The sequence below is a fragment of the Ranitomeya imitator genome, chromosome 1 (genome assembly GCF_032444005.1).
Source record: "Ranitomeya imitator isolate aRanImi1 chromosome 1, aRanImi1.pri, whole genome shotgun sequence".
Classification (NCBI taxonomy): Eukaryota; Metazoa; Chordata; class Amphibia; order Anura; family Dendrobatidae; genus Ranitomeya; species Ranitomeya imitator.
This window is the reverse complement of record NC_091282.1, coordinates 946,238,623-946,259,173: the sequence shown is the minus strand read 5'-3', so window position 1 is coordinate 946,259,173 and position 20,551 is coordinate 946,238,623. Positions and strand designations below refer to the sequence as shown.

General features: G+C 42.4%; 1 protein-coding gene across 2 annotated transcripts in view; it reads right to left on the bottom strand.

Moving 5' to 3' along the window:
* Positions 1 to 20,551, bottom strand: part of NFKB1 (nuclear factor kappa B subunit 1) — a 161,223-nt gene that overhangs the window by 26,104 nt on the left and 114,568 nt on the right. For both annotated transcript variants that reach the window (XR_011316755.1, XM_069743654.1), the window contains exons 14-18: positions 14,400 to 14,579; positions 13,402 to 13,543; positions 13,189 to 13,303; positions 9,412 to 9,613; positions 7,131 to 7,300 (exon numbers count right to left, since the gene is read on the bottom strand). Coding sequence is in view for 1 of the 2 variants with exons in the window: in XM_069743654.1 (XP_069599755.1) it covers positions 7,131 to 7,300; positions 9,412 to 9,613; positions 13,189 to 13,303; positions 13,402 to 13,543; positions 14,400 to 14,579 (809 nt within the window). In the remaining variant the exon portion in view is untranslated. The remainder of the gene's footprint in view (positions 1 to 7,130; positions 7,301 to 9,411; positions 9,614 to 13,188; positions 13,304 to 13,401; positions 13,544 to 14,399; positions 14,580 to 20,551) is intronic.

The following is a 20,551-nucleotide window of genomic DNA, read 5'->3' as shown; positions in this document are numbered from 1 at the left end:
ATTTTTCAAAAATGGTGCTGAAAAATCTCATACGAATCCGCAACGTTGGCACATAGCCTTAGGGTTAGGGTTGGGTTGGAATTAGGGTTGTGGTTAGGGGTGTGTTGGGGTTAGGGTTGTGATTAGGGTTATGGCTACAGTTGGGATAAGGTTTAGGGGTGTGTTGGAGTTAGAATTGAGGGGTTTCCACTGTTTAGGCACATCAGGGGGTCTCCAAACGCAACATGGCGCCACCATTGATTCCAGCCAATCTTGTATTCAAAAAGTCAAATGGTGCTCCCTCACTTCCGAGCCCCGACGTGCGCCCAAACAGTGGTTTACCCCCACACATGGGGTATCGGCGTACTCAGGAGAAACTGGACAACAACTTTTGGGGTCCAATTTCTCCTGTAACCCTTGGGAAAATAAAAAATTCTGGGCTAAAAAATTATTTTTGAAGAAAGAAAACGTATTTATTATTTTCACGGCTCTGCGTTATAAGCTTCTGTAAAGCACTTGGGGGTTCAAAGTGCTCACCACATATCTAGATATGTTCCTTAGGGGGTCTAGTTTCCAAAATGGGGTCACTTGTGGGGGGTTTCTACTGTTTAGGCACACCAGGGGCTCTGCAAACGCAACGTGACGCCCACAGAGCATTCCATCAAAGTCTGCATTTCAAAACGTCACTACTTCACTTCCGAGCCCTGGCATGTGCCCAAACAGTGGTTTACCCCCACATGTGAGGTATCGGTGTACTCAGGAGAAATTGCCAAACAAATTTTAGAATCCATTTTATCCTGTTGTCCATGTGAAAATGAAAAAATTGAGGCTAAAATAATTTTTTTGTGAAAAAAAAGTACTTTTTCATTTTTACGGATCAATTTGTGAAGCACCTGGGGGTTTAAAGTGCTCACTATGCATCTAGATAAGTTCCTTGGGGCGTCTAGTTTCCAAAATGGGGTCACTTGTGGGGGAGCTCCAATTTTTAGGCACACGGGGGCTCTTCAAACGTGACATGGTGTCCGCTAAAGAGTGGAGCCAATTTTTCATTCAAAAAGTCAAATGGCGCTCCTTCCCTTCCAAGCCCTGCCGTGGGCCCAAACAGTGGTTTACCCCCACATATGAGGTATCAGCGTACTCAGGACAAATTGGACAACAACTTTCGTGGTTCAGTTCCTCTTTTTACCATTCGGAAAATAAAACAATTGTTGCTGAAAGATCATTTTTGTGACTAAAAAGTTAAATGTTCATTTTTTCCTTTCATGTTGCTTCTGCTGCTGTGAAGCACCTGAAGGGTTAATAAACTTCTGGAATGTGGTTTTGTGCACCTTGAGGGGTGCAGTTTTTAGAATGGTGTCACTTTTGGGTATTTTCAGCCATATAGACCCCTCAAACTGACTTCAAATGTGAGGTGGTCCCTAAAAAAAATGGTTTTGTAAATTTCGTTGTAAAAATGAGAAATCGCTGGTCAAATTTTAACCCTTATAACTTCCTAGCAAAAAAAAATTTTGTTTCCAAAATTGTGCTGATGTAAAGTAGACGTGTGGGAAATGTTATTTATTAACTATTTTGTGTCACATAACTCTCTGGTTTAACAGAATAAAAATTAAAAATGTGAAAATTGCGAAATTTTCAAAATTTTCGCCAAATTTCCGTTTTTATCACAAATAAACACAGAATTTATTGACCTAAGTTTACCACTAACATGAAGCCCAATATGTCACGAAAAAACAATCTCAGAACCGCTAGGATCCGTTGAAGCGTTCCCGAGTTATTACCTCATAAAGAGACACTGGTCAGAATTGCAAAAAACGGCAAGGTCTTTAAGGTCAAAATAGGCTGGGTCATGAAGGGGTTAACCCCTTTACCCCCAAGGGTGGTTTGCACGTTATGGACCGGGTCAATTTTTACAATTCTGACCACTGTCCCTTTATGAGGTTATAACTCTGGAACGCTTCAACGGATCCCGGTGATTCTGACATTGTTTTCTCGTGACATATTGTACTTCATGATAGTGGTAAAATTTCTTTGATATTACCTGCGTTTATTTGTGAAAAAAACGGAAATTTGGCGAAAATTTTGAAAATTTCGCAATTTTCCAACTTTGAATTTTTATGCAATTAAATCACAGAGATATGTCACACAAAATACTTAATAAGTAACATTTCCCACATGTCTACTTTACATCAGCACAATTTTGGAACCAAAATTTTTTTTTTGTTAGGGAGTTATAAGGGTTAAAAGTTGACCAGCAATTTCTCATTTTTACATCACCATTTTATTTTAGGGACCACATCTCATTTGAAGTCATTTTGAGGGGTCTATATGATAGAAAATACCCAAGTGTGACACCATTCTAAAAACTGCACCCCTCAAGGTTCTCAAAACCACATTCAAGAAGTTTATTAACCCTTCAGGTGCTTCACAGGAATTTTTGGAATGTTTAAATAAAAATTAACATTTAACTTTTTTTCACAAAAAATTTACTTCAGCTCCAATTTGTTTTATTTTGCCAAGGGTAACAGGAGAAAATGGACCCCAAAAGTTGTTGTACAATTTGTCCTGAGTACGCTGATACCCCATATGTGGGGGTTAACCACAGTTTGTGCGCATGGCAGAGCTCGGAAGGGAAGGAGCGCCATTTGACTTTTCAATGCAAAGTTGACTGGAATTGAGATGGGACGCCATGTTGCGTTTGGAGAGCCACTGATGTGCCTAAACATTGAAACCCCCCACAAGTGACACCATTTTGGAAAGTAGACCCCCTAAGGAACTTATCTGGATGTATGGTGAGCACTTTGACCCACCAAGTGCTTCACAGAAGTTTATAATGCAGAACCGTAAAAATAAAAAATCATTTTTTTTCACAAACATTATCTTTTCGCCCCAAATTTTTTATTTTCCCAATGGTAAGAGAAGAAATTGGACCACAAAAGTTGTGGCACAATTTGTCCTGAGTACTCTGATACCCCATATGTGGGGGTAAACCATTGTTTGGGCGCATGGGAGAGCTCGGAAGGGAAGGAGCGCCGTTTGACCTTTCAATGCAAAATTGACAGGAATTGAGATGAGACGCCATGTTGCGTTTGGAGAGCCACTGATGTGCCTAAACATTGAAACCCCCCACAAGTGACACCATTTTGGAAAGTAGACCCCCTAAGGAACTTATCTAGAGGTGTGGTGAGCACTTTGACCCACCAAGTGCTTCACAGAAGTTTATAATGCAGAACCGTAAAAATAAAAAATCATTTTTTTTTCACAAAAATTATCTTTTCGCCCCCAATTTTTTATTTTCCCAATGGTAAGAGAAGAAATTGGACCACAAAAGTTGTGGCACAATTTGTCCTGAGTACTCTGATACCCCATATGTGGGGGTAAACCATTGTTTGGGCGCATGGGAGAGCTCGGAAGGGAAGGAGCGCCGTTTGACCTTTCAATGCAAAATTGACAGGAATTGAGATTGGACGCCATGTTGCGTTTGGAGAGCCACTGATGTACCTAAACATTGAAACCCCCCACAAGTGACACCATTTTGAAAAGTAGACCCCCTAAGGAACTTATCTAGATGTGTGGTGAGCACTTTGACCCAATAAGAGCTTCACAGAAGTTTATAATGCAGAGCCGTAAAAATAAAACAAAATTTTTTTCCCACAAAAATAATTTTTTAGCCCCCAGTTTTGTATTTTCCTGAGGGTAACAGGAGAAATTGGACCCCAAAAGTTGTTGTGCAATTTGTCCTGAGTGCGCTGATACCCTATATGTGGGGGAGAACCAGCGTTTGGGCGCATGGGAGGGCTCGGAAGGGAAGGAGAGCCATTTGGAATACAGACTTAGATGGAATGGTCTGCAGGCGTCACATTGTGTTTGCAGAGCCCCTAATGTACCTAAACAGTAGAAACCCCCCACAAGTGACCCCATATTGGAAACTAGACCCCCCAAGGAACTTATTTAGATGTGTTGTGAGAACTTTGAGCCCCCAAGTATTTCACTACAGTTTATAACGCAGAGCCGTGAAAATAAAATAAAAAATTTCCTGAGTACGCTGATACCCCATATGTTGGGGTAAACCCCTGTTTGGGCACACGGGAGAGCTCGGAAGGGAAGGAGCACTGTTTTACTTTTTCAATGCAGAATTGGATGGAATTGAGATCGGTCGCCATGTCGCGTTTGGAGATCCCCCTGATGTGCCTAAATAGTGGAAACCCCCCAATTATAACTGAAACCCTAATCCAAACACACCCCTAACCCTAATCCCAACGGTAACCCTAACCACACCTCTAACCCAGACACACCCCTAATCCTATTCCCAATCGCAAATGTAATCCAAACCCTAACCCTAACTTTAGCCCCAACCCTAACTGTAGCCTTAACCCTAACCCTAGTCCTTACCCTAGCCCTAACCCTAGCCCCAACCCTAACCCTAACCCTAACCCTAGCCCTAACCCTAACCCTAGTCCCAACCCTAACCCTAGCCCTAACCCTAACCCTAGCCCTAACCCTAGCCCTAACCCTAACCCTAGCCCTAGCCCTAACCCTAGCCCTAATCCTAGCCCTAACCCTAGCCCTAGCCCTAACCCTAGCCCTAGCCCTAGCCCTAACCCTAACCCTAGCCCTAACCCTAGCCCTAACCCTAGCCCTAACCCTAGCCCTAGCCCTAACCCTAACCCTAGCCCTAGCCCTAACCCTAACCCTAGCCCTAACCCTAATGGGAAAATGGAAATAAATACATTTTTTTCATTTACTTTTATAGCGGGTTTTTTAGCGGATTTTTATGATTGGCAGCCGTCACACACTGAAAGACGCTTTTTATTGCAAAAAATATTTTTTGCGTTACCACATTTTGAGAGCTATAATTTTTCCATATTTGAGTCCACAGAGTCATGTGAGGTCTTGTTTTTTGCGGGACGAGTTGACGTTTTTATTGGTAACATTTTCGGGCACGTGACATTTTTTGATCGCTTTTTATTCCGATTTTTGTGAGGCAGAATGACCAAAAACCAGCTATTCATGAATTTCTTTTGGGGGAGGCGTTTATACCGTTCCGCGTTTGGTAAAATTGATAAAGCAGTTTTAATCTTCGGTTCAGTACGATTACAGCGACACCTCATTTATATCATTTTTTTATGTTTTGGCGCTTTTATACGATAAAAACTATTTTATAGAAAAAAATAATTATTTTTGCATCGCTTTATTCTGAGGACTATAACTTTTTTATTTTTTTGCTGTTGTCACTGTATGGTGGCTCGTTTTTTGCGGGACAAGATGACGCTTTCAGCGGTACCATGGATATTTATATCCGTCTTTTTGATCGCGTGTTATTCCACTTTATGTTTGGCGGTATGATAATAAAGCATTGTTTTTTGCCTCGTTTTTTTTTTTTTTTCTTACGGTGTTTACTGAAGGGGTTAACTAGTGGGCCAGTTTTATAGGTCGGGTCGTTACGGACGCGGAGATACTAAATATGTGTACTTTTATTGTTTTGTTTTTTTTATTTAGATAAAGAAATGTATTTATGGGAATAATATATATTTTTTTTTTTTCATTATTTAGGATTTTTTTTTTTTTTTTTACACACTTGGAAATTTTTTTTTTTACTTTTTTACTTTGCCCCAGGGGGGGACAATACAGATCGGTGATCTGCCAGTTTGCACAGCACTCTGACAGATCACCGATCTGTCTGAGAGCAGTGCAGCGTTACCAAGTGCCTGCTCTGAGCAGGCACTTGGTAAGCCACCTCCCTCCCTGCAGGACCCGGATCCGCGGCCATTTTGGATCCGGGACTTACTGCAGGGAGGGAGGTAGGAGACCCCCGCAGCAACGCGATCACATCGCGTTGCTGCGGGGGTCTCAGGGAAGCCCGCAGGGAGCCCCCTCCCTGCGCGATGCTTCCCTGCACCGCCGGCACATCGCGATCATCTTTGATCGCGGTGTGCCGGGGGTTAATGTGCCGGGGGCGGTCCGTGACCGCTCCTGGCACATAGTGCCGGATGTCAGCTGCGATAAGCAGCTGACACCCGGCCGCGATCGGCGGCGCTCCCCCCGTGAGCGCGGCCGATCGCGCTGGACGTAATATTCCGTCCTTGGGAATTAAGGCCCACCCCACATGGACGGAATATTACGTCCAATGGCAGAAAGGGGTTAAAGAAAAATAGGATATTTTATTATTTTTAACTACAAAGGATCACTAAGAACAATTTTAAATTGTGCACCCCTCTTCATAAAAATTATTTTGATAGATTCTACTATTTTTTGCAGCTGGGCAAGACTATAAACAACAATTCAGACTTGTGGTGATTCCATTTTTTTCTTGATATCTTATTCATGCATAGCAGAGTTGACGAACAGATTTACTTTTTTCCTTCAATAAAAGAGAAACTGTCACGGGGCTACCGCGACAGAGAGGTTCCAGAGAACCACAGCGCTCTGGGCCTCGTTCACACACGATGAACAGAAGCTCTTCTCCTGAATTCTGACCTGGCTGTCTTGTGCAGGGCAGGAGTTAAACCTTGTTGCTAAAGTTGCTGAGGGTTAGAACTCTCAGCTGAATTGGTTTTCGCAATCTCCTCCTATATAGACTCAGCCTTGACCACAACTGTTGTCAGTGATCAGTTCTGCTGCCTGGCTTGGAGGTTGAAGGAGCGTGGTATTAGGAGCTTGGAGGTTTATTTACAGAGATTGGTGTCTGCTGTTTTGGTTGCATGTTAAACCTGTTTTCCTTCCTACTTTTTTTCCCTTCTCTTGCCTTCTCTGTGTTTCCTCTGTGGTTGTGTGAGCATTTGGTGAGTTTGAGACTTTTAGTTACCTTGTCTGTATACCCTGTTTATTGTTGTATTTATACACTGGTGCAATCCTCCTCCCTAGGGGGGAGAGGGGGCCACTGATAGGGCCTGCACAGGAGACAGGGATACGCTGGCGGCTCAGGCCTCCTAACCATCATAGGTACCCCTGAGATAAGGGAAAGTCAGGGCCCCTTATAGTGGCAGGGACAGGTGCGGGTCCCAGTACGCCATCCTGCCCCTTATCGGCGTGACAGAAACTTTACTTTCAGGTCCATGTTCACATCCATTTGGTGGCTTGATAATACATCAGAATGACATGAATCTTCAAAACTCCAAACCTAACAATTGGGAGATGCTGCATACAACACTCACCTCAAGAAGAAGACAGCCTGCCAGGGAAATGTTGTCTTGTTCCACAGCCAGGTGGAGAGGGCTTCTTCCGGACTTTTGCTCCTGTGCATTTACATCGGCCATTGCTGATATCAGCAGTCTAAGGCAGGGCATGCTGTTTGTGATTACTGCTTCATGAATTGCATTCAATCCTGCATTCAAACAGAATTCTTATAGTTCTAGAAATGTTTAGAAAAAGCTTTCACACAAGGTTATTCTAAATAACCAAAGCATATTGTCTTAGCTTCAATCTATTAAAGGGAATCTGTCACCAGATTTTTGCTACCCCACTGAGAGCAACATGATATAGGGGTAGATGCCCTCATTCCAGTGATGTATCACTTACTGAGCTGCTTGCTGCAGTTTTGATAAAATCACTATTTTATCTGCTGCAGATGTACCAGTTCTCTGAATGTTGATTTCTGTATAACCCCGCCCACAGCACTGATTGGCAGCTTTCTGTGTGCACTGTGCAGAGGCAGAAAGATGCCAACCAGTGGTGTGGGTTGGGTTTATAAAGAATTAATAAATATGGAGGACTACATGGCATCAGGTTTATTACTCCTCCAGCTGCTGGTAAAACAGTGATTTTATTGAAGCTACAACAAGCAGCAAAGTAAGTGACACATTGTTGGAATCAGGATCTTTGGCAGTACCTTATACTGCTCTCAGGTAGAAAAAACCTGGTGACAGATTATCTCTAAAAAGTTTTCAAATGAATGCATGTTTGACTGATAGTTTACTTTGACTCCTCCATAAACATGCAACATAAAATGGGGAAAAGGAAATATTTCATTGTCGGACACTGTTTCCTTTGCTTTGGCAGCAGCTTATCTAAGTGAGAATAAAGAATCAAATTAAAAAAGTTAAAATTCATGTTGCCCTGTCCTTTTTTCTCAATAGTATCACTGTGCTTGATTGGCCAGCAAACTCGCCTGACCTTAACCCTATGGGATATTGACAAGGAAGATGAGAGACACCAGACCCAACAATGCAGATGAGCTGAAGGCTGCTATCAAAGCAACCTGGGCTTCCATAACACCTCAGCAGTGCCACAGACTGATCGCCTACATGCCACGCCGCATTGATGCAGTAATTGATGCAAAAGGAGCCCCGACTAAGTATTGAGTGTTATGATGGCAATCCAGTGACACAGTGTGCTAGCAATCAGAGCACATACAGTGATCTGACAATAACCCAAAAACAATAGAACGAGCTCTGAGACGTGGAATCTCTGTAGACCGCAATACCTGAACCTATCCTAAACACAACTAAAGGCAGCTGTGGATTGCGCCTGACACTACCTATGCAACTCGGCACAGCCTGAGGAACTGACTAGCCTGAAGATAGAAATACAAGCCTGGCTTGCCTCAGAGAAATACCCCAAAGGAAAAGGCAGCCCCCCACATATAATGACTGTTAACAAGAGGAAAAGACAAAACGTAGGGATGAAATAGATTCAGCAAAGTGAGGCCCGATATTCTAGATAGAGCGAGGATAGCAAAGAGAACTTTGCAGTCTACAAAAAACCCTAAAGCAAAAACCACGCAAAGGGGGCAAAAAGACCCACCGTGCCGAACTAACGGCACGGCGGTACACCCTTTGCGTCTCAGAGCTTCCAGCAAAACGAATAGACAAGCTGGACAGACAAAATAGCAACAAAAACAAAGAAGCACTTATCTAAGCAGAGCAGCAGGCCACAGGAAAGATCCAAAGCTCAGATCCAACACTGGAACATTGACAAGGAGCAAGGAAGACAGAATCAGGTGGAGTTAAATAACACAGCAGCCAACGAGCTCACCAGAACACCTGAGGGAGGAAGCTCAGAAGCTACAGTACCACTTGTGACCACAGGAGTGAATTCAGCCACAGAATTCACAACAATTGAGTGCATTTACTGAACATACATTTCAGTATACCAATATTTCAGATTTAAAAATCATTTTTCAAGCTGGTGTTATAAAGTATTCTAATTTACTGAGATAATGACTTCTGGGTTTTCATTTGCTGTAAGCCATAATCATCAACATTAACAGAAATAAACACATGAAATAGATCACTATGTTTGTAATCACTCTATATACTATAGGAGTTTCACTTTTTGTACTGAAGAAGTGAAATAAATTAACTTTTTGATGATATTCTAATTTAGTGAGAAGCACCTGTAGGAGAAGGTCAGTTGGAACCCACACATATTAGATCATCCACAAGGGGCTCAGTGTAACATTTTGTCCGTATTGTGATATGGGTAACACGTACTCACCCTCATTGTTTGGAAGATTGATGATCTCAGTTATTTTTGAATGATTGAGGAGAATACTTAGGGTCTTTGCATCTCCTTCTTTACATGCAAGATGCAGAACAGAATTTCCCTTGCGGTCTAACATTAATGGATCTCCTCCAGCTTTCAGGATATCTTGAACGATGTGAGCTTGATGTGTGATGACAGCCAAATGTAAAGGAGTCTATAAATTTTCAAAGAAGTTTTATGAAACATTTTCTGATTTTAAGGCAACCAATGCAATTATATACTTTTTTTTTACATTTGAACATATAGGAATAAGCATTGCTTGAAAGAGGACTTTTATCTTACTGTCCATTTAAAACTACAGTAAAGCTCCATGTTTTTAATTAAGCAAAATGGTACCTTACCGTTATCCAGATATTAGGAGCAACCTTGATCTTACAAAGTATATAGCACTGGCCACATCTTTTGTGGACTATTGACCTACTTCTTTATATTGATCAGGTAATTAAAAAGACTAAAGGGTGTCCATGAAACACTGAAATAGGGTTTGTGGAAGCATAAGCCTAAGTGGCATTGGTCTTCAGATAATGGAATAGTACTGCTGAATCCATATACAATTGGTACATCATCCTACTTAAAAGTCAACGTGCATTTACTGTGTATGGCATATGTTTTGTACTATACAATCATCAGGTGAAAGAATTAAGACAAAGGTGGCTGTGAGCTACTGCTAATTTGTGTAGGTGCACAGCAAAATATAAGTCGGATGTGGACTTCACTTATTGGGAGGGAGCTTTTGGGACGACCAGGGCCTCTTTAGTACTGCTAGGGACCAATTGGGTCTTCTCCAGGCCCTGCTGTTAAGAAATATACTGGTTTAAGCAGGACTGCTGTGCAATAAAAGACCCCACCCCCTGCATATGGGTGAGATTGTTCTTTACCCGTCCTTTTCTGTGTATATAGTTATCCCTGCACAGGTTGGGTATAAAGTGGCCTGTGAAATTATTCATCCCCCTTGGAATTATTCGTGTTTAACAATCTCACAACTGGGAATTTCACTGTTTTTTGAGGGTCTGCATCAGTTCATGTAAAGAACATGCCTACAACTGTAAACATTTGGTTTTCTTTTTATTGTGAAGCACACAACAAATAGGATAGATTAACTGAAAACTTCAGTGTGTAAAACTATTCACCCCCCCCCAAAGTCAGTACTTTGTAGAGCCTCCTTTTGAGACACAAACAGCTGCAAATCGCTTTGCATAAGTCTCTATGACCTTTCCACATCTTATCACTGGGATTTTCTGCCCATTTCACAAGGCAAAACTGCTCCAACTCCTTCAAGTAAAGGTACCTTCACACATAACGATTTCGTTAACGATATCGTTGCTTTTTGTGTGACAGCAACCAACGAAATCGTTATGTGTGACAGCAACCAACGATCAGGCCCCTGCTGGGAGATCGTTGGTCGCTGGGAATGATCAGGACCTTTTTTTGGTTACTGATCACCCGCTGTCATCGCTGAATTGGCGTGTGTAACGCCGATCCAGCGATGTGTTCACTGGTAACCAGGGTAAATATCGGGTTACTAGGCGCAGGGCCGCGCTAAGTAACCCGATATTTACCCTGGTTACCATTGTAAAAGTTAAAAAAAAGAAAACAGTACAAAACAGTTCCCCGGCGTCAGCTTCCCGCACTGACTGTGTCAGCGCCAGCCGGCCGTAAAGCAGAGCACAGCGGTGACGTCACCGCTGTGCTCTGCTTTACGGCCGGCCGGCGCTGACACAGTGAACGCCGGGGGACGTGACAGACATCGGAATGTGAGTATGTAGTGTTTTTTTTTTTTTTTAACTTTTACAATGGTAACCAGGGTAAATATCGGGTTACTAAGCACGGCCCTGCGCTTAGTAACCCGATATTTACCCTGGTTACCCGGGGACTTCGGCATCGTTGAAGACAGTTTCAACAATGCTGATGTCTTTCCCCTGATCGTTGGTCGCTGGGAGAGCTGTCTGTGTGACAGCTCCCCAGTGACCACACAACGACTTACCAACGATCACGGCCAGGTCGTATCGCTGGTCGTGATCGTTGGTAAGTCGTTCAGTGTAACGGTACCTTTAGATGGTTCCTCTGGTGAACAATAATCTTCAAGTCTGACTGCAGATTCTCAGTTAGATTAAGTTGTGTGCTTTGATTAGGTCACTCCAAAACATTTACACTACACACCTTAAACCACTCGAGTGTTGCTTTAGCAGTATGCTATGGGTCATTGTCTTGTTGGAATGTGAACCTCTGTCCCAGTCTCAAATCCCTGATAGACTGAAACAGGGTTTGCTCAATAATATCCATGTATTTCACACCATCCATCTTCACCACAACTCGGACCAGTTTCCCTGTCCATGCTGCCAAACAACATTTACATAACATGATGCTACCACCACTATCATGTTTCACTGTGGGGATGGTGTTCTTGGGATGATGAGCTATGCTTGTTTGGCGCCAGACATAGCTTTTACCTTGATTGCCAAAAATTAAAATTTTGGTCTCCTCTCACCACACCACCTTCCTCCATACATTTGATGAGTCTCCCAAGTCTTTTGGCAAACTCAAAATAAGCCTTACAATTTTTATGTGCAATGAAAAGGTTTTATTCTGCTCACTGTTCCATAAAGTCCACATCAATGAAGTTTACGTCTCATTGTGGTCGTATGGACAGATATTCCAGTCTCTGCTTGGGAACTCTGCAGCTCCCACAGGGTTACCTTTTGGTCTCTGTGCTGCCTCTCTAATTAATACCCTCCTTGTCTGGACTGGGCGTATTGGTGGATACCCCCTCTCTTGGCAGGTTTGTTGTGATACCATGTTCTTTGCATTTGATGATAATTGAGTATATGGTTCTCTGGCGGTTCATCAGATATTAGGATATTTTTATAACCCAACCCTGACTTGTACTTCTCAACAACTTTGTCTCCAGCTTTTCTGGAGATCTCCTTGGTCTTCATGGTGATGTTTGGTTAGTGGTGCCTCTTTGTTAGCTGCAGCCTCTGTGGACTTCCTGTAAAGATGTGTATGTATGGACAGATCATGTGATACTTAGGTTGCACACAGGTGAACTGCCTTTCACTAAGCATGTGACTTATAGAGGTAATTGCTTGCACCACAAATTTTTAGGGCTTCATTGCAAAAGGAGTGAATACATATGAACATGCCAATTTTTAGTTATTTGATCCCATAAATGTAATGAATCCCTATATTTTTCTCACATCACTTCATCAACTCAGACTATTTAGTGCTGATGCATCACACACAAATCGGATTATAAAAATATTTCGACACAAGTTGTAATGTAACAAAATAGGTAAAAAGCTAATAGGGGGTGAATATGTTCATAAAACCACTGTACATATCTGACTACTTTCAGTTCAGCTTCAAGTAAGCTCAGTCTTATTAAACAGTAGGCGTGTACGCCCGAAAATGATATACGACAGTGAACACGTTGACTCGGTCAGCACCATTATAGTCAATGGCCCAGGTGGGACCACTTAATGTGGGCAAGAACACAATGTGAAAGAGGCCTATGGCATGCACCATGTCCCAGTCTCCCTACTTCCGGCTTTCTGGGGATCCGTGCATTCCTGCTTGTCTGGACCAGATGCAGTAACACACTCCTGGTCCAAACTGCTCTCTCTGATGCTGTGAGCGCAGGTAGCTTTGCTTCTGCCGCTCGGTGACACCGGAGCTGACTGAATTCAGCATTACAGCTAGCTTCAGAGCAGCACCCTACTAATATCATACCTGGTACAGATCATTTCGCACATTGGTAATATCCTCACATATAATTCCTGAAGTTATTTCTAGGAACATCTTTACAAGTGCAGACTGAAGATGAATAATAGACAGATGAAGAATACTGGGAAAAAAAAGAAAAACCATAATTCACTTTAAAGCCAGAGCCTGCAATACAATGAGGTATGTCTAGAAGAAGCTGTGCTGCAGTCAATTTCTTACTTGTCTCCGTTCTCATCTTGAACTGACGCTAGATGGCGCTGAACTGACAGCAGATTTCTCACATCTCCTGTTACTGCATAGTCAAACAGGGAAGCAGCATGGCGCTTTGCAAGTTGCACAGCCTTTTCCAAAAACTGACAACCTGAGGAAAAGAATAGTGTGATGGTCACCCTCTGTGTCACCTGTACAGAGGTAAATCGCTGGTCTGCACACCCCTGCCAGAACGCGAGGCAGGTCAGGTGTCATGCAAGTGTCTCTCCCCAATGGAAATGGATGTGATATCATCGGCACTGCTCACCTGCCCCCGCACCCTACTGACGCAAACGTGAGTGGCGCTGGAAATTCCCTTTAAGGTAATCCAAGTAACACGTTTAACCCTGACACTGGACACTACCAGAGGAAGTGCACTAAAATCAAATACCTCTATTTATATCAATGCATCCATACAATGTTTAACAGCAACTACATTGCCGCATACACAACACTGTGAGCCAGAAAATGAAATTCTACATTAACATGTAAGTAAAAAAAGAAAATTTCAATAAACAAGCAAGAGAACCACCTCCCAGATGGACAATTAATATTGTAAATTGCACCGTGGACTCTATGTGGCTGCGACCCACCCGTGGGATTTATGTGTGATAGTGAGAACTGTGATTTGTGCGAGCTGTAGGCTTTGGGGGGCTTTGCAAGGCTATATACCTGAGGCCGGTCTTGGCCAGCCTCTTTAATTTGCCATGATAGTCTGCCTGCAAAACTCAGCTGACTTGAGAAGCCGGTAAGCGCTAAGGAAGTTGATGGCTGTCCAGTCTTGTAGCAGAAAAAAAAATGATTGCAGCATATTTCATCTGATGCAATTTCCAAACTATTTTACCCTATAAGCACGGCATTCACTGGGGAACGGCCTACTCCATATTAGATGCTTCATACAATGCAGTCACTGAGATGAAGACCCTGAAGAGTTAACCTTAAATCCGTGCCCTGGATAACAGCAGTACCTCTTTGTTTGCATGCTCCGGGTACTTTACAGGCCTCCACTTCCTCTCTTGCAGGATCGGCTTGTGAGTCACTTTGCGTCAGTGATGCCTCCAGGCGCTCGCTGCCAGTTTCGCTGTCTTTTGGCTGGGAGAGCACAGACTCGCCTTCTTCCTGGCCGCCTCCACAATGGGGCTGTGAGGCTAGGCACACAAATCATTTGCATGTTAGATAATACCTAACACTTCCTTAGGATTAATAACAGACTTTTCAGTATCTAGCAACTCTTAAAAGTGACTTCATGCATGAAGGACTTCTGGATTCAATGTTATATTCTCACAGCAGAAGAATTATTAACTAACTTCTTTCACGTAGCCTACCATTTACCATCACTTCTATACACTTATTATCCAGTTACATAAAAATGCTTGCATTGGGTTTATAGCTGAAATTGGTACAGTTTTCTAATATTCTTCTATTATGACGCTGTTCCTGGCAGCTCAACTTTCATACTGGCTTTGAAAAAGCAACAAAAGCAACTTCCCTCTGTTGGGTCATACATATGAAGGGGACTGGTTGTCAGGCTTAGTTTATTAGCTAAGCCAACCTCCGTCTCGGTCACTGATGTAGAGACAGGAGGGGGCTGTCTTAGGGAATGTACTGAGCCTGACAGCCAGCCCCCTTAGTACAGGTCACTGACTGAGGAAGACGGAGGAAGCGCGATCTTGCTTTAAAGTAAATGCAGTACTGGAGCTTCACAGTCTAAAATGGTGACCTGGGACCAGAATGGTGACCGGCCTTCAAACAACGTCCTATGAGGAATGGTTAGAGGATTTGGGAATGTTTCGCTCGCAAAAGAGGAGACTTAATATGTGGCTAGAAATATCTCAAGTGCTGTCACACTGTAGAGCAGTGTTCCCCAAGTTCGGTCCCCAAGAGCCACCAACGGGTCATGTTCAGGATTTCCTTAGTAATGCCCAGGTGAGAACTCCATCATCTAGACAGGCATCAATTCCATCACCTGGGCCATACTAAGGAAATCCTAAAAACATGGCCTGTTGGTGACTCTTGAGGACTGGAGTTGGGGAACACTGCTGTAGAGGGATCCGCTCTATTCTCTCTTACACAAGGAAACACAAGAAGCAATGGAAGTCTTCAAGCCGAGGCCGGACAGACATCTGTCTGAGGTGGTTTAGGGAATCCTGCATTGAGCAGGGGGTTGGACACCATGACCCTGGAGGTCCTTTCCACCTCTACTATTCTAAGACAATGACAGCAGGACATAATAATAGCAGAATATTAGAAAATTGTAATCAACTTACATTTGTCTAGCTGGACCGCCTCTATAACAACTAAAAATTCACTACTATTACATCTCACATAAAATATACAGAATGATAAAAAATAAACTGGGAAGGTTTTGGGATTAATTTTTCACAGCCATTTTCGTCCCACAAACCGCTGGCCAAGGGGAAAATCTATAAGAGTAGTGGTTTACTGTATGTATATGTACAATTAGGCAATTCTTAAGAGCTGTCTTGATACTTGGATCTTGAGCTGGGAAACCGCTGTAACTTCTTAGATACAAAGTGATATTAGACATTTCATGGAGAAATCATGCTGTGTGGGCCAAGTGGTAGATTTTAACATCCGTGATTACGACAAGGCCCATTTGAGATACTTGTAGGTATAGCACACTAAAAGGAGGAGGACTTTGGACCCGTTCTCTTGACTCTCCTAGGACATTAATTGGATAGCATATGCAGAAAGTCTCTACATTTTTGTACACTTGTATTTCAGAAAAAAGCTCTCTACTCTGCCACGTTCAGAGTCCACCTATTATCCTCTACTTTTATTCTGAGAGGATGTTCTACTCGAGGAAGAGAAGTCTACTGGGAACAGCTAGAACTGCCCGCCACCACTGAAAACAAGCATTTTGCTACTTGGAGACCAATTTCCTTCCAAAGCAATTTTCAATTAACTCTCAGGAAACAACACATTTACATATAAGTACATGTTACAGCAAATATTAAAGGAACGCTATCACCAGATTTTTGCTACTATATCTGAGAGCAGCATAATAATGTAGGGACAGAGACCTTGATTCCAGCAATGTATCACTCATTGGCAGGCCCGTATTTGCCACTAAGCACTAGGGGTCTGGTGCCTAGGGCATCGGGGTGGCGCCCAAATCGAGATTTAAAAAATAATTTTTTTTTTAAATCTCCCTTCCTTCTCTAGACTCTTTAACAAACCGGCGTCGTTCTCGAGGAGGGAGGGAGCGTGCCGCATTTATTTGTATTCATGTCTTCAAGACTTTTGGCATATTTTTTATGCTTTATGCCCCTTCTGAGCAGATCTGTGGGTCACCCAGTTCTGAAGCCACCACCAGTCACTACACAAAGACCTGGTAGAAGGCCGCAGCTCAGGAGACAGGAGAGCATGCACACAGCGCAGAGTGGATCCAGGGAGTAGAAAGTCATAGTCCTGTCTCCTGCACGCTGCATTTCTAAGTGGTCTTTTGAGCAATCGGCGGGGGTCTCAGGAACCACCCCATGATACCTCTTCGCCACAGTGAGCTGGGAATTAACTGACCTAACACATGTAAGAGGTCATCCAAAAGTTAAGTTACCTTTTAAATGTTTAATAAAGCTCCTGCCTAGGACCAAGCAGTACTGTGATTCCTATATGGTCCGCAGTCTGATGATGGCTGGTAACAGCAACTTCAAGCATCTCCTTACCATTGTTAAGGGCATACTGGGAGTTGTAGGTTCTTTTAGCCACTTCATGTCTTAGGAAGCCTGAAATGGTTACCTGAAAGGACATATGAACAGCGAGTCGTCTTGAAGTGCATTGTTTTCAGCATATATTTTATTTGCTACAGCTCTGCCAGTTCTCTGTGTGCTGAACCTTGTACAACCCACACCACCACTGACTGGCAGCTTTCTGTGTACACTGTGCATAGGCAGAAAGCTGTCTATCAGTGTTGGTGGCAGAATCATACAGCACTCATGAATATGAATTACTGTACGGCAGAAGTTTCTCCTGTTGATAAAACAGTGATCAAGCAGCCCAGTGATACATTGCTGGAATCAAGGTCTCTGTCTCTAGTTCATACTGCTCTAAGAATGTGCAAGTAGCCCATGTGTTCCTGTTTCCATAATTGTTCTCTTGTGTCTACAAGACTGGGGAGTTCCACCACTCCTCTTGGGCTATCTGCACAAAAGCTGTTCTACCCTGTATGCACACATGGATTTTTCCTCTCTGAACCCTGTTCACACAGGTTATATACAGATGATCAGGTTTTTAAATACATCAGATAGGGATTGCATACATTAGTTAGGACTGCTCTGATAAGGGTATACCGTGAAGATTGGTAGAGCAGCTTAGTATACATTTTTTGCAAAAAACGTATCAACCAAATACCCTGTTTTTTACATCTTTTACTAGCACTTGCGGATTACTGCAACATTTTTTCAAACTGAGTGTTTTTGGTTTTACTATTCTCTTTTGTGTCTTCAGGTTTCTTGGTGGTGTGTGAACATGATCATACAGACTTGTTCACTGTGCAAGTAGCCCATGTGTTCCTGTTTCCATAATTGTTCTCTTGTGTCTACAAGACTGGGGAGTTCCACCACTCCTCTTGGGCTATCTGCACAAAAGCTGTTCTACCCTGTATGCACACATGGATTTTTCCTCTCTGAACCCTGTTCACACAGGTTATATACAGATGATCAGGTTTTTAAATACATCAGATAGGGATTGCATACATTAGTTAGGACTGCTCTGATAAGGGTATACCGTGAAGATTGGTAGAGCAGCTTAGTATACATTTTTTGCAAAAAACGTATCAACCAAATACCCTGTTTTTTACATCTTTTACTAGCACTTGCGGATTACTGCAACATTTTTTCAAACTGAGTGTTTTTGGTTTTACTATTCTCTTTTGTGTCTTCAGGTTTCTTGGTGGTGTGTGAACATGATCATACAGACTTGTTCACTGTGCAAGTAGCCCATGTGTTCCTGTTTCCATAATTGTTCTCTTGTGTCTACAAGACTGGGGAGTTCCACCACTCCTCTTGGGCTATCTGCACAAAAGCTGTTCTACCCTGTATGCACACATGGATTTTTCCTCTCTGAACCCTGTTCACACAGGTTATATACAGATGATCAGGTTTTTAAATACATCAGATAGGGATTGCATACATTAGTTAGGACTGCTCTGATAAGGGTATACCGTGAAGATTGGTAGAGCAGCTTAGTATACATTTTTTGCAAAAAACGTATCAACCAAATACCCTGTTTTTTACATCTTTTACTAGCACTTGCGGATTACTGCAACATTTTTTCAAACTGAGTGTTTTTGGTTTTACTATTCTCTTTTGTGTCTTCAGGTTTCTTGGTGGTGTGTGAACATGATCATACAGACTTGTTCACTGTGCAAGTAGCCCATGTGTTCCTGTTTCCATAATTGTTCTCTTGTGTCTACAAGACTGGGGAGTTCCACCACTCCTCTTGGGCTATCTGCACAAAAGCTGTTCTACCCTGTATGCACACATGGATTTTTCCTCTCTGAACCCTGTTCACACAGGTTATATACAGATGATCAGGTTTTTAAATACATCAGATAGGGATTGCATACATTAGTTAGGACTGCTCTGATAAGGGTATACCGTGAAGATTGGTAGAGCAGCTTAGTATACATTTTTTGCAAAAAAACGTATCAACCAAATACCCTGTTTTTTACATCTTTTACTAGCACTTGCGGATTACTGCAACATTTTTTCAAACTGAGTGTTTTTGGTTTTACTATTCTCTTTTGTGTCTTCAGGTTTCTTGGTGGTGTGTGAACATGATCATACAGACTTGTTCACTGTGCAAGTAGCCCATGTGTTCCTGTTTCCATAATTGTTCTCTTGTGTCTACAAGACTGGGGAGTTCCACCACTCCTCTTGGGCTATCTGCACAAAAGCTGTTCTACCCTGTATGCACACATGGATTTTTCCTCTCTGAACCCTGTTCACACAGGTTATATACAGATGATCAGGTTTTTAAATACATCAGATAGGGATTGCATACATTAGTTAGGACTGCTCTGATAAGGGTATACCGTGAAGATTGGTAGAGCAGCTTAGTATACATTTTTTGCAAAAAACGTATCAACCAAATACCCTGTTTTTTACATCTTTTACTAGCACTTGCGGATTACTGCAACATTTTTTCAAACTGAGTGTTTTTGGTTTTACTATTCTCTTTTGTGTCTTCAGGTTTCTTGGTGGTGTGTGAACATGATCATACAGACTTGTTCACTGTGCAAGTAGCCCATGTGTTCCTGTTTCCATAATTGTTCTCTTGTGTCTACAAGACTGGGGAGTTCCACCACTCCTCTTGGGCTATCTGCACAAAAGCTGTTCTACCCTGTATGCACACATGGATTTTTCCTCTCTGAACCCTGTTCACACAGGTTATATACAGATGATCAGGTTTTTAAATACATCAGATAGGGATTGCATACATTAGTTAGGACTGCTCTGATAAGGGTATACCGTGAAGATTGGTAGAGCAGCTTAGTATACATTTTTTGCAAAAAACGTATCAACCAAATACCCTGTTTTTTACATCTTTTACTAGCACTTGCGGATTACTGCAACATTTTTTCAAACTGAGTGTTTTTGGTTTTACTATTCTCTTTTGTGTCTTCAGGTTTCTTGGTGGTGTGTGAACATGATCATACAGACTTGTTCACTGTGCAAGTAGCCCATGTGTTCCTGTTTCCATAATTGTTCTCTTGTGTCTACAAGACTGGGGAGTTCCACCACTCCTCTTGGGCTATCTGCACAAAAGCTGTTCTACCCTGTATGCACACATGGATTTTTCCTCTCTGAACCCTGTTCACACAGGTTATATACAGATGATCAGGTTTTTAAATACATCAGATAGGGATTGCATACATTAGTTAGGACTGCTCTGATAAGGGTATACCGTGAAGATTGGTAGAGCAGCTTAGTATACATTTTTTGCAAAAAACGTATCAACCAAATACCCTGTTTTTTACATCTTTTACTAGCACTTGCGGATTACTGCAACATTTTTTCAAACTGAGTGTTTTTGGTTTTACTATTCTCTTTTGTGTCTTCAGGTTTCTTGGTGGTGTGTGAACATGATCATACAGACT